Source organism: Podarcis muralis, chromosome 3, assembly GCF_964188315.1.
Source record: "Podarcis muralis chromosome 3, rPodMur119.hap1.1, whole genome shotgun sequence".
Classification (NCBI taxonomy): domain Eukaryota; kingdom Metazoa; phylum Chordata; class Lepidosauria; order Squamata; family Lacertidae; genus Podarcis; species Podarcis muralis.
Window position 1 is genome coordinate 87125054 of NC_135657.1, and position 14930 is coordinate 87139983.

The 14930-nt window shown below is 45.0% G+C and overlaps 1 protein-coding gene across 1 annotated transcript in view; it reads left to right on the forward strand.

Annotated features, from left to right (window-relative positions):
* LOC114593851 (protein eyes shut homolog) overlaps nt 1-14930 on the forward strand; it is a 466323-nt gene that overhangs the window by 433311 nt on the left and 18082 nt on the right. Inside the window, exons 28-33 of the mRNA XM_028722673.2 lie at nt 3294-3466; nt 5042-5224; nt 7383-7549; nt 8307-8451; nt 10883-11057; nt 13766-13938. Coding sequence (XP_028578506.2) covers nt 3294-3466; nt 5042-5224; nt 7383-7549; nt 8307-8451; nt 10883-11057; nt 13766-13938 — 1016 coding nt within the window. The remainder of the gene's footprint in view (nt 1-3293; nt 3467-5041; nt 5225-7382; nt 7550-8306; nt 8452-10882; nt 11058-13765; nt 13939-14930) is intronic.

A 14930-nucleotide genomic window follows, 5' to 3' on the forward strand; every position in this document is an offset into this window, starting at 1 on the left:
TTTCTGGCTCTCCTCTCCAGCGGTACCTCTATACACACAAAAGGCTATTCATAAGAAATGTATTATTGCAGCTGATAGCCATTTCTCTTTTAAAAGCTGTCTGGAGGCATTATTCAAGCGGATTCATTCTGGAAGGCTTCCCAGCTGAGATTCTCTGCGCCTTGAAACTGTGGGTGGGCTCCTTTGAAATACGCTAATGAACTGTTAGGCACAAGGAGTGTCAGGAAGGGGTACTCATTTTCTCTTGCTAATAAATACAGCTTCCATGGCTCGGGAGCTTTTTCTCCTTATTATCTGGTTAGGTGTTTTGTTTCATTGTCTATGTAGCAGACTCACTTTAAGACTCTCTTCCTTAGCTTTTATCAGCCAAACCAGGGGCTGCCAAGGTGGTGCCCTCCAGGTGTTGCCGAACGACAACTCCCATTAGTCCTACCTAGGAGGCCAAAGGCTAGGTAATTGGAGCTGGAGGTAAAAAACCACATCTGGAAGGCACCATGTTAGTTACTCCTGATCTGTGACCTTGATTCAGGCCCCACCCATCAAGCCAACCTGCCCAGGGCTAAAATAGGCCTAAAAACAAAGCTTTTTTCAGCCAGAATTCGCTGGAACTCTGTTCAATCACCTCTCAGATGGGCGCCATTGTCATTATAAGAGAACAAGGGAGGCGTTCATGGTGAGTTCCAGCACCTCTTTTTCTAGAAAAAAATGGCACTTCTTAAAGATGGTTTAGAAAGTATTAAAAAAATACGAACATTAAAATATAAACATCTATTATTAAAATATACAATAGAGCAATACCATTGAAGTCATTAAACACAATTAAAAACAGGAGACTCGGGTCAAGAGATCATGCCTTGGCTTCAAAAGCTGGGGGAATGCCAATGAAGATGGGACTTATTGTATTTTAGCAGTGTGTTCTGTAGCATCAGTGCTTCTAGTTAAACAGCCTGCCACTAAGCTAGCACAAGCTGATAATCATCAGGCTGGGACAAGACTAAGTGGGTTCTATTTATTTATTTTTAATGGTCATTATCAGGGCATTAAAAGGAGAAGGGGAGGGAGTCAGTCTTTCAGGTAACCTGATCCAGAGTTGTAAGTAGCAGGACCTTAAAACTAGATCGAAGTCTAATAGGCAGCCAGTCCCTCAACACAAGTACTATGTTTGTATGGTATGGGGCAATATTCACCACCTGAGTCATGACACATAGTGCCTTTCACTGTTTCTCAGAGCCAGTGTGAGAGCTAAATTTGGAAACTTGCAAGACCTTCTCATCATTATCCATTTTCAGAAGTAATCCGTCTTTTGGGTGCCAAATGCTAGGGAACAGAAAATGGCCATGACCTTCACTTCTCTCAGTCGTGTAAGTCATAGCACTAGTGCGGTTAGAATGTCAGACAAGGACCAAGAAGACCAAGGTTCGAATACCCACTCAGTGATGAAGCTCACTATGTGGTATGTGGCAGGCACCAGACTAGCTTATCTTAGGGTGAGCAGAGAGGACTTAAAACTCTAGAAAAGCCCCATACCTGCTTGCAACAGTGCTGTGCTCTTTGAAGAGTGTCTTCCAGACTGGGGTTGCTGTCTGCCTTGATTATGTGGCCACACAATGTTGCTACAAAGCGAGCATTGGGCTTTCCCAAAAGTTTTAAGTGAAAAGAAATATGTACCAGACCCTTCAACTACTGTAGTAAAATGGTTAGTGCAACCCTCCTGTCTGTGCCCTGTTTCTATACATGCTCACTTTCCTCCCCATCTTGCTTCATATAGTCAACAAAAAGTAAAATTAAAAAATGAAGGTTCTGCACAGCACTGGTTTGTACTAATCAGAGTTTCTCCAAGTTTGGATGTAACAGGAAGCTCTGGTTGGTTTAAAAGCAGAAGCAAATGTTTCTGACATTCTCATTGGCACACCAGAGGAAGAAAGGAGAGGGTGCAGGCCCCAGTCTCTGGTTCCCATATCGCTATGGCCAGCGTGTGATGAGACATCATTGCATTGTGAGTTTCTCTGTCCCCACAACAGAGAGACAAGTAGTGTGGGTGTCAGAGAAACTCCCAATGTGATATTGTAGCATACGAGAAAGTAGGAAAGAGTTGTGTGGCTGCTTCTGAAAACACCACGTTGCCATAATATCTGGTTACATCAGATGGTGTTACAAGGAGAATGTTGACTGCTGTGATTCGATTTCCAGAGGGGCAGCCATGTTATTCTGTGGCAGCAAAAACAAGAGTCATGTAGTATCTTAAACACTTAAGTAATTTTATTGTGGAGTAAGCGTTCCACAGAACTAGCACGATCATCCACTCTCTGCATTTATAGCACATGGCTCCCCCCCCCCCCCCGAAAAAATAATAATCCTGGGAACTGTAGCTTATCCCCTAACCAAACTACAATTCCCAGCACACTTTTGAAACTACACTTTGCAGAAGTAATGTGCTTTAAATGTATGGGGTGTTTGCAACTCCTTTGGACGCTCCAATTCAGAATCACTCCCATTGCGGCTGATATGCAACTGAAGACGTAGCTATAGAAACATTCCCCTCTTCTCCCTCACACTTGCTTTTGGCCTTGAAGGCACAGCAGTTGTTTCATGCATTTTGCTGAGACAACACAATGAGTATTTGACCAGAAGCCCTCAGAGGATTACACACACTGAGGAAATGAACAGCATGGAAAAGCTGGGAATATTTTTCAAGGGTTTGAATCTTATTAACTGAATTGTATGAAACATAAAGCAGGGACTTGTGCTTAAGAACAAGGGGTTCAGGCTTAGAAATAAATCTGAACCAGAAGCAAACAACCAGGTTTGACAGACATATTCTGTAATATAAGGTAGAAAGGTGGGTAAGATTTTCACCTCCCCGTTTCAGAGGCAGATTCTGGTGGAAATGGAAACGGGTGCAGAAATTGCTGATATTCGCTTATTCGTTCTGTATCTGGAACAGAAATTGATCCAGCAAATGCAACCAGTATTCACTGTTGTTGTTTTCACTCTGCAAACTGTACATAATTTATCACTTCTCCCCCCCCCCCAAATTTGTGTTGTGTTTCTGTTGCATTGAAATTAATGGTGTGGAACAACATAATGATAATGGGATCGATCACGCAATTAATTATGCAAAATTCCTCCACAGGGAATAAATGAGTTGAATAATGTAGTCTTTGCTGGACGCTGAACTGCAGCCAAATGGAAATGGTTCTGCATGCGATGAACACTGGCTGGAATGGGAATTGATACCTTCTTACATCCCTCTTCTTAACAAATGCTATTTCTCTTCTTTTAAATTTTAACAGTGATACAGAGAACTGGTTCTGTGAATGCTCTGTTCTCTACTCTGGGAAATTATGTCAGCTTTCAACCTGTGAGGAGAACCCATGTGGAAATGGAGCAACATGTTTTCCAAAATCCAGCCAAGACACCGTGTGCCTCTGTCCCTATGGAAGGACTGGAATCCTTTGTAACGATGGTAAGAGAAGAATGCAGAACTTAGCAAGTCAAATGCAGTGAGAGAGAGAGAACAGAGAGAGATAGACTGAAGCTTCTTTGTGTTAAATGACCAAAAAAAAAAAAAAGCCTTTTTGTTGCCGGGCAAATTGACTTCATCACTTCTCTCTGCTTCCTACTTTTCAGATGTTCAAGAACATACAGTTTAGTGCACTGGATCTGTAATCCTCAGTATGCCTCTGTGCTGGAATTGTTGTTGCTTTTTAGATGTTTTAATTGGTTTAAAGTTTGTGCCTTTTCCATCCTGTGCCCCTGTCAGAGGATGTGGGGGCATTATATATTTAATAAACAAACAAACAATGGGAACATTCCCTCCAGTTCATTCAGTTGAATTGGATTCGTTTAGAATGTTTGAAGTTGCATCCAATTTTAAATGGGACCCATTTAAGTCAGCCAGACTCCTAACTTACTGAGAGCCCCACTTCTTTCCCTACACTTACAAGGGTGGTGGAGAGGGACTCCTTGCAGTGTCAGGCATCAACCAGGAGATGGTGCTTCATGCATGTATACCTGCACCCAGGGTGATGTGGTTCCCATGGTTTTTGATGTTCCTGAATGCTGCTACAAACATGTGCGGCCATGCCCAAGATGGCTGAGAACCAAAAGGCTCCTGTGAATCCCTGTCTTTCTAGACATTGCTTATAAGCAATTCTGCAGTGAGTAATACTCCCTCGCCTTGGTTAAGCGTGGAAGAGAGAAAGGAAGAGGCAGGGACCAGGGCAAGGGTAGTGAGTTAAAGCAGATCAAATTAGTACAGACCTGGAGTTTACATTGGACCTGGAGAGGCAACCCTCTTCAAAATTGGTTTCAGCCAGACACAAGAGACATACGGGTGTGGAAAGAAAGAGGAGCATGTCAACTATGGGTGGTGGAAGTTGGTCCATTAGGGCAAATGTAGCCCTGCCCCACCGACCTCAGACTGCCCTTAATCAGCCCGCATTTGCCTGCCTCCTTACATGCTACCAGGAGTGGCACACTGGCTAGCAGCTTTCTCCTTTGTTTCAGTGTTGCCCTTGTGGAACTCGGTAGGGAGAAGGGTCAGAACTAGAATTAGTTGACAATAGCTGTGCCTCTCCCTGCCATTGGCTATAGCACCCCCTACTGTTGGACTCCCGGCCTTCTGCACCGCCAGTCTCAGTGGTCATCAGCCACCACTGATTATGGGGGAGAAGTTTAAAGCAGGGGTCAGAGGGTTAAAGCCCCCCTCCCACCTGCCATACAAGGGCCTGGGTTTGTGTAATGTGTCATCAATTTGGCCCTTAACCTATAGTTCCCTGTTATGTGCCAAATGGGGAACTGTGGTTTAATTTCAGTCTACTAACCAGGATATCAAACCACAGGGAATGGTAGCTTAAGCTAATCAGGGGCAGTTGATATGCTGAAACTGGCTTGCAAAACAAAGGAGAAATGTGTGGAGAACCCGATCCTAGCTCTCAATTCTGGATGCTAAGAAATCTTATATATGAACTGGGCCATTACTTGCTGTTCACCTGTGCTTCCCCCAACGGCATTTTCCTTTTCTGTGTTTTTCAAACAGTTATTAATATTACCTATCCTAACTTCAGTGGGACAGATATATTTGGCTATACCTCATTCCTAGCCTATTCAGCGATTCCAAACATCAGCCTCTACTATGAATTCCAACTGAAATTTCAATTAGCAAACCATAACTCTTCACTGAAAGACAACCTGATATTTTTCACTGGTCAGAAGGGTCAAGGTAAGTTATTCGTGTTTCTCTGGGGAGGGAGTGTTATTCAAATGGCTAAGACAAAGTAAATGGGGGGGGTATAGATATATGGATTCTGATTTCTGGGCACCTCAAGAACTATTAACAGAAGTGCACATAGCATTTGTTATATTTTTATTACATAGAAAATAATGTTTATTTTGATATCTTGACCGGTAAATTCCAAAATTTAATTTCAGAAAAGACAGATATTCTGTCTCAAAGGCACACCTGTACAACCCTGGATGCTGGTCACCCTGGAGAACTTCTACCAGTTAGAGTAGCCTGTGTCTCTAGACCAGCCTTTATCAACCTTGAATCCCCAGAGATGGTTGGACTACAACTCCCATCATCCCTGGCTAGCAGGACAAGCAATCAGGAATGATGGAAGTGGTAGTCTAACAACATCTGGGGACCCAAGGTTGAGAAAGGCTGGCCTAGACAATACAGAGCAGGATGGATAAACGCCTTGACCTAGTATAAAGCAGCCTCCTGTGTAACTGTGGAAAGGGGTTTGCGTAGGGTATCATGCAAATGATAAAATGTGATTGTTGGGTACGGAACTAAAGAGAAAATGAAAGAGAAAATGTCTTAGTGCTTTCATCTGTATACTAATCTATGTAAAGCCACCAGGGGGCATCAGAAGACTAGATGGAAGGAACATGAGAAAGTTTAGGAAGACCGCTTTGCACTGTGACAATTGGCTGCACATTCCTATATATGTGTACTCAGAAGTAATCCCCACCTTGGGGTGTGTGTGTGTGTGAGAGAGAGAGAGAGAGAGAGAGAGAGACATACCTGCTATTCTTTGATTCTCAGCTGTGAGGAAAGAAGAAAATTAGTCCTCTAAGCTTTCCTGGAACAAAATCCATTCCCACATTGTTGTTGTTGTTGCTTATAAAAAAGAACAATCAGCAAGCTTTGTGGCTGAGAATTTGAGGCCAAGACATGGTTAGATTAAGCAAAGCTTGTAACTTAATATATGCGCCTTAATAATAATAATAATGCAGAAGTGGGGAGATATGTGTGTGTGTGTGTGTGTGTGATCACATACAGATAATTACAATAAAAAGAGCACAGCACCAGCCCATTCCTCAAAAACAGCCATTTCTGTTGGAACATGGAAGTTGTCACCTGCCCGCAGAAGGACAGCAAGGAGGGAGCCAGTCTAGCTTCTCTCAGGAGAGATTTCCAAAGCCTGGGAGCAGCCACCAAGAAGGCCGTGTGAGGGTGGCAGGACTGAGAGAAGGGCCTCCCCTGAAGATCTCAGAGCCTGGGCAGTTTCACATGAGGAAATAGGCTTTTCAGATAGCCTGGACCTAAGCTGTACAGGGCTTTATAGGTAGCCAGTGTGGGAGCTGCTCTAGCAAGGGGGTTGTATGTTCCCAGTCAACAATCTGTCTGCAGCTCTTTGAGCCAGTTGGAGTTTCTGAGCATTTTTTAAATGAATTTTTAATTAAAAATGCAAATGATTTGGGAAAGCAAATCATTTGCTGTGTCATCTGCTAGCATGAAGTAGGAAATCCATCAAAGGAAAGGAGTATCCAGCCTCTGCTTGTGTTTTGCAGAGTTTCTGATTTCCTCTGTGCTAATCAACAAACTGGTAAAACTTGAAAGCCCCATTCACTAGCCAACATCATTCACTAGCCAGATCAAGAAGGACCTGTCAGTTACCCTGGTCCTCCAGCTGATTGTGCCATCACCCCTTCTCTGGAAGAAGAAAAATCTTCTCCCCAAATTCCTGTTTCACTATGCCACCGAACTAGTTTTTGAGTGGGATTAAGCATAAGGGCAACGTAGAAACAGAGATACTGTTTGCTTTTCTGGAGAGATCTGAAGTGGGAGCAGTGGACTTTGGATGCCTGTCCGACCTCTGCTCAAACTGCATGTTAATAACTAAAATAAAACATTACAAAATGCCATAAGCCTGCAATGACCTCCTTGCAAAAGAAGCCGAACTCTGGGCCTGTTTACTCTGCATCCTGTGCACTCTCAACCGCTGGCTTGGGAAGCGGTGGGCACATGGTGTTAGCTGCAATCCCTCTCTGGTATCTAGGCTATCATTTCTTGCATCCTCTCGTTTCGTTTTGGTAATGTGACCCAAGACTCACTCCCTTAATGTATCCCCTTGTGGTTATTCTTACTCCAGGTCTTAATGGCGATGATTTCTTAGTGCTAGGCCTGCGCCACGGCCGCCTGGTGTACAGCTACAACCTAGGATCTGGAACAGCCACTATCATTAGTGAGCTGCTAGATCTGACAAGGCATATTCACGTGGTCAGTCTTGGCAGATTTCTTCAGGATGGCTGGATGAAGGTAACGCTTCCTTTGGAAGAGATGCTTATAAAACTCTTCTTTGCATCCAAGAAGCTCACTGGGGGTGGGGTGGTTGGCGGTGGCTTCAGCCTGGTCCCTGCCTCCCAGCCTAACCTGCCTCACAAGGTTGCTGTGAGGATAAAAGTAGAAGAACCCACATATGAGCTCCTTGGGTGCAAGAGGCAGGATACGGTATATAACCTTTATTAAGCTTGTCATACAAACGAAACTTTAGATATATAGTCTTGAATCCTAAGAGTTAAATATATTTATGTACTGTGTCCTGAAGACTTCATACAACAAGGTTGTTGAATGCCCCTCTCCATTTTCAAAAGCAGTTCTCCCACCCACCACACACACACACACACACACACACACACACACACACACACTGCCCCTTACGAATTACTCTTGAAATTCTAGAGCACTCTGGGAAAGAATACATAAGGATGCTGGAGTGGAAAGTGAGGCTGGGAGGGGTACAACTTGCTACATCAGCAGACGTACTTGCACACCTCTAAAAGCCCTTTGAATGACCACCCTGGAAATTTAAAGACCTTATTTATATATTTACTACTCAATTGCAGCAGTGCCTTCTACCCTTCATTGATTTGAAGCTTAGACTGTAATACAAAACACGTTAATGGTGGTTTCTCCATGTTTGGAAGCTTGTGGGGACGTAAGGATGAGATAAGAGATCTACTCAATTTGCTCCACAAATAACAGGTTTTGGTTTTGTTCCGCTTTTGTCTGAAAGGTGGATGACCATGAAAACAAAACCATCACATCTCCAGGAACTTTGGTTGGGCTCAATGTCTTCAGCCAGTTTTACATAGGAGGTTACATTGAATACATCCCAGAACTCTTACCGAATGGATCCAATTTTAAGAACGGCTTTCAAGGTAACTAACAATTTTACTTGCATTGCATTTGATTTACTCTAAGCATGACTAATGTTGGATGCAACTCTTCACATTTACATTAAACGTATTATCACACACACCCCATACCTCTATCTGCCCCATTGTCGGTTGTTCCCCTGTGTCTGTTTTAAATTGTAAGCTTATTGGAGTAGGAGCCAGTCTTGCCTGTTCTTTGTAAAGCAATAATAATAATAATAATAATAATAATAATAATAATAATTTTTATTTATATCCCGCCCTCCCCAGCCAAAGCTGGGCTCAGGGTGGCTAACACCAGTAAAATTACAGCAAAAACATAATGGGGGGGGACCAATTTAAAATACAGGTTAAATTGCAATTTAAAATGCAGCCTCATTTTAAAAGTCACCCATAGATCAAAACCATAAGGGGAGGGAAACATAAGGGTGAGACTGAGTCCAAACCAAAGGCCAGGCGGAACAGCTCTGTCTTGCAGGCCCTGTGGAAAGATGTCAAGTCCCACAGGACCCTAGTCTCTTGTGATAGAGCATTCTACTAAGTCGGGGCCAGTACTGAAAAGGCCCTGGCCCTAGTTGAGATCAATCTAACCACCTTGCGACCTGGGACCTCCAAAATGTTGTCATTTGTGGACCTTAAGGTACTCCACGGGGCATACCAGGAGAGGTGGTCCACTAGGTACGTGGGTCCTAGGCCGCATAGGGCTTTAAAGGTCAAAACCAGCAAAAAAAACATGTACATAGATGACATTATAGAATTAATGTGATGTAAAAGAGTTGGGCAGGTGGGGCTTCAGCAGACTGGGGCTGATGGGACTTGGACTCCAGCAATATCTGGAATGCCAAAGGTTCCCCAGTCCTGAGCTATAGGAATGGGCAAAGTCATTGGGATAAATTCTACTGTTGGGAGGTGGTTTCCCACAGAATTTCCAGCTCTTCATTGGCATTAGGTTTGAACCTGGGTTGGGTAATCAGGAGACAACCTACTGGTTCTGGGGATAACCTGGTATCCTCAGGACTTGCCAGGCTTCTGCCCATGTATACAGCAAGACCCCCTCCCATATCACGCTCCCTTTTGCTTCTCAAAACTGAAACCTGCATATATTTGCAGTGCAGTTATGTCTGCTCAGAAGTAGGGATGTCAGAGAAAGCCCACAAAAAACAGAAGCTGGAGTGAAAATGGCCAGTGTTCATTTATTCCTTCCATGTTTGGAGCGGAACTCAATCCAGTGAATAAGATCAGTCTTCACCGTTGTTGCTTTCAATCCACAAATTATATGTAATTGATTTCTACCACCCCCCGTTTGCGTTGTGTTCCCTTTCCACTGAAATGAATGAGGTCCAGCAACATAATGGCAAAGGAACTTACATAAGCTAGGTAATTTTGCACAGTGGACAGTGAGACAAATAGTGTCGTTTTTGACGGAAGATGAACTGCTGCAGAATGTAAACAATGCTGCAGCCGATGAATATGGGGCAGAATGGAAAGGCCCTCTTGCCTTCCTACTCAGGAGCAAGTCTCATAGAGTCCAGTGAATCTTGCATCTCCATATCTGGGCTCAGGACTGCAAACCCAATTTTTGAAAGGCAGATGCTCCCCCTTTCTAGTAATGGAACCTACAGTGCCTCTGATTTAGAAAGGGAAACATACAGCAAATGAGAGAATAGCAGGTTTTTCCAAAGCAAAATAATTGGTGGGGATGGGGGTAAAGTGAGTCTGAATCCATAGGTATAGCTTTAGGGCATGTGTTTGCAGTTGCAACATGTACACAGTACCCATGACAGTTTGTTGGGTTTGCAAATGTGCCCATTGGCCCAAAAGGTTGGTAACCTCAGCCGTATACAGTGGCACCTCGGGTTACATACACTTCAGATTACAGACTCCGCTAACCCAGAAATAGTACCTCGAGTTAAGAACTTTGCTTCAGGATGAGAACAGAAATTGTGTTCCGGTGGCGTGGCAGCAGCAGGAGGCCCCATTAGCTAAAGTGGTGCTTCAGGTTAAGAACGGTTTCAGGTTAAGAACGGACCTCCAGAACGAATTAAGTACTTAACCTGAGGTAACACTGTACAGACATCCGCCACTTTTGCAGCATGTTTAAATTAAGCTCTTTCTGGAGCCTTACAGAACCACCCATAACCAAATGAGATTAAGACTGAGGCTGTGTACTGTCTTTTCCCTCCTAATTTCATAGAAATATATTTATATGAATACCTTTAACTAAGTTAGCCATACATAGCATTGTGGCAAATAAATTCCTCCTGAGCGAGCGGCGAAAATCAAACACACCCGTTCATCTTTTCCTTTCTTTTCTTCCATAGCCTTCTTGCTGAAATGCATTGCCAGATGGGTGGGGTGTTGTTGTTGTTGTTGTTGTTGTTGTTAGTATTATTATTATTATTATTATATTATTATTATTATTATTTCTTTTGAGGTTGCATTTTTGACATACGAGTTCGCACTGGGAGGGACCAGCCATTTAAAGCCCCAGGAATCCCAGAAGGCCACCCGAATGCTGGTCGCAGCGTAGGACAGTGTGACGAGCCTCCGTGCCGCTTCATAAAATGCGGAAATGGGGGGACGTGCATGGAAAGCGGCTCTACCGTTTAGTAAGTGCAAATGGGTTTGGGTGAATTATTATTGCATGGGAAATTCATCAAGCCCATGCTGCCTTAACACCGTGGTTCTCATGGGCATTAGTCGAATGTAAACTAGGATGGGGGAAGCTGCCTTATATTGGAACTCAGTCCATCTAACTCAGTATTGTCTACACTGACTGGCAGCACCTCTCCAGGATTTCCAACAGGGTTCTCTCCCAGCAACTCCCCAGAGATGCCAGGGATTGAACCTGGGACTTTCTGCATGCAAAGCAGATTATTTAAGAGCTATGGCCCTTAACCAGACTTTAGATGCACATCCAAATCTTCTATGCATGCACTAACCCTGGCATGCCCCGTTCTACCACAACTACCATATCTGGGTTTGAAAGGGGGTAAAGTTGCATGTCGAGCATGTGCTTTACATCAGGGGTGTAGAAACCTGTGGCTGTCCAAGGATACACATCGGGATCTGCTGCCCCTGTGGATCCTGCCGCCCGAGGCAGTCACCTCACTTTGGCTCATGAGTGCGCCGGGCCTGTCCTTCATATGTTTTTGATCTCCATCCCCCATCCTCCCCAACCAGCATGGTCAGAGATTATGGGAGTTGTAGTCCAACAACATCTGGTGGCTCGCAGGTTCCCCGTTCCTTCTTCACGTGCAGCATGGCTACAAAAAGACTTCCTCCTCCTCCTCTTCCTGCTGATCTTAAAAACCTCTGTTCCTCAGAGAGCCTGGGTTTGTTTTCAGACATCATATTGGCTCCTAGGAATCATTTCCTCCTAGGGGCTTTTCACTTTTTGAGAAATTGCTTCAATGTGTCAGAGAACCTCCGTTTTGACATGATGTGCAATGCATTTAAATTGGAGAGCCTGTTGCTATGGGGACAATGCTGCTGATTTAAATAGGTACAGCAATGCACACCATTTCCTGTAGATTTTTAATTTTTATTTTTTTTAGGGTAAACTTTGCATTTGGCTTCTCGGCTGGGCAAGCCCCTATTCTTCATCTAGGTAGAAATACATTATTTGAAATGCATTGCAACAGGCATGCAAAACCTCTGGTAATAAGTTTCTAGGACCAGCCGCCCTTGATGTGGAAAAATAGAAAATAGGTTTCTGCTGGGCAATAACTATTTGGGTATCTATCTAACGCTTGAGTTGAAAATAATATGCACAAGCTCCTGGCATTTGGTATTCTTTTGAATTGATTAGAAACTGGCGCAGTCAGAGGTGCCTACAATAAAGCCAAAATAGTATTCTACTCACAGGAACATATGCCAAGTCAGACCATCAGTCTTTCTTCGATCATTATTGTTTAGATTGATTGGCAGCAGGTCTCCAGGGTCTCAGGCAGGGACCTCAGGCAGGGATTTAATCCTACCTGGGGATTAAATCTGGAACCTTCTGCATGCAGAGCAGGTGTCCTGTCACTGCACTCCAGCTCTCCTCACCAGGTGGCACAGATCTGTTCTTGCTCAACCAAACTAAAATATATCCTTATGAAAGCATTGCTTATATACGAGGCATATACAAGGCACAGGGCATCTGTGAATGCAGTCCGTGGACCAAATAAGCTTCTATACAGAGATCAGCTTTTCCGAGCACCTGAATGGCAGTTGGGCATAGTTGTGGTGAGGGATCATAAATCCAGTAGCTGCCAGTACACATTATTCAGCACAGCAGTCCAGGTGCACTATCTTGGTACCCCCTCCTACAACAAGGAGGAAAGTGGGCTTCATGGTGTTCACCATAGTGTCTAAAGCAGAAGGGGCCCTCTTGGTAGTTCTTCTGCCTCGAATGTTCAGAGGGTAGTCAAAAAGGAGAAGGCATTCTTTGTGGCAGTCCCTAAGAATTTGAATTCTCTCCCCAACAGAGGTGTGTCCCGCACCTTCATTGTGAAATTTCCATTATATGCCAAAGACACACCTCTTCCCCCTGACCTTTGATGCCTGAGATCAATATTTTTAGGGCCTACCCTGTTTTTTTTGTTTTTGTTTTAATGAGAAAAGCAGTTTTGGTGGGGGAAGATTGGAGCAGAGAAGAAGCAGGGGGAGCTTCCCTTAACCCCTTCCCCACCTCCCTCTGCTCCATATCTCCTCCCACATGGTTTTCGCAACATGTGCTTGCAAGAGGAAGTAAGTGCCTTGCATTCTGCATCAGGAAAAGCATCTGGAAGGATTAATTGCAGAGGCTGGGAAAGGGTTCAGCTCATTGTTTCCCTTCTTCAAATTCCCCATTGCCAAGATAGGCAAAGGTAAAGGGTAAAGGGACCCCTGACCATTAGGTCCGGTAGTGGCCGACTCTGGGGTTGCGGCACTCATCTCGCTTTATTGGCCGAGGGAGCCATGTCTAAGCATGTGGCCAGCATGACTAAGCCACTTCTGGCGAACCAGAGCAGCGCACGGAAACGCCATTTACCTTCCCGCCAGAGCGGTACCTATTTATCTACTTGCACTTTGACGTGCTTTCGAACTGCTAGGTTGGCAGGAGCAGGGACCGAGCAACGGGAGCTCACCATGTCGCAGGGATTCAAACCGCTGACCTTCTGATCGGCAAGTCCTAGGCTCTGTGGTTTAATGCACAGCGCCACCCGCGTCCCTATTGCCAAGATACTTTTCCTTTAAAAAAGAAAAGGGCACAGGGACTCCCTTATACACAGTGGCTTGTAACATGCAGCTAGCCCTGTATTGATAATATCCTATGGTTTTCTCTTCTTAGCTGCCATTGCCCCGCTGGCTGGAAAGGAGCATTCTGCATGGAGACAGTTTCTGTCTGTGATCCCGAGCACAAGCCACCCCACAGGTGCAGGCAAGGTTCCACCTGTGCCCCACTGCCTGACGGCTACACCTGCCACTGCCCACTAGGAACCACTGGCATCTACTGTGAACAAGGTAAGGCAAAGATCTCCAATATAGACCTCTAATAATGGCATTACCAAGGAGTTTTCCTTTTACCCGCTTTTCTTAATTTGGGTATGACAGTTCAGGGAATATGATGGAGACAATGGTGGTGATGCAGGATTCAACTGATAAGTCTTATTAGTGAAAGGACTTCCACTTGTGCAATAGGGCTTCCTCCACCTCTCACTTCACATACCCCATCACCACCACCCCCAAAAATTGACTGGGTTGGGGGAAATCCCCAGAACACTCTGCAGGAAGAAGAAAGTAGGATTGTTCCATCTGGCAAGCCAAAATGCTGGACCTGATGGAATTAGAAGAGTGAAACATTGTTGTTGTTGTTGTTTCCATCTAAAATGATGATGATGATGATGATGATGATTGTCAGGGGTTCAGGGAGAGAGGCACAGATGAGGGAGGAGACTGAGAGCGAAGGGGAAGAATCCAGGAACGAGGAGGAGGAGGATGACAATGACTTGAGGGCTTCCATGAGTCTCTCAAGTGAATCGGAGGATTCCCAAAAGGGGGCGCCCCTGGTCAGGCCAAGGGGAGCCACAGGGGGGACTCATCAGGAGCAGGGGAGCAGCAGGGAAACCCCGAGTGGGAGTGGGAGATCGGGGCCGGCTTCCCAGCCGGAACGGAGTGAAGAGGGTGGAGTTCCCAGTGTGACACACGGAGCAGAGCAGGAAGCAGAGAGGGGAAGGAGATCGGGGCAAGGCGTTCTGCCGGAAGGGGCGGAGAGTAGTACAGAGAGTAGTATAACTGTCAAGAGGAAGGTCAGGGGTAGCGAACGCGCGCCAAGTTCAAATGTGGAGGCACGCGGAAATGCGGAGAGCCCGGAGGAGGAGCCTGGTCCCAAAGCACGGAGGAGGGGGGAGCAGGCGTCTGGGGACTCAGCGTCAGAGGAAAGCAGGAGGGAAGGAACCCAGGGGGGCAGAAAGACCCTGCGGAAAAGGAAGGACAGGAAGAGGTGGACTAGCACA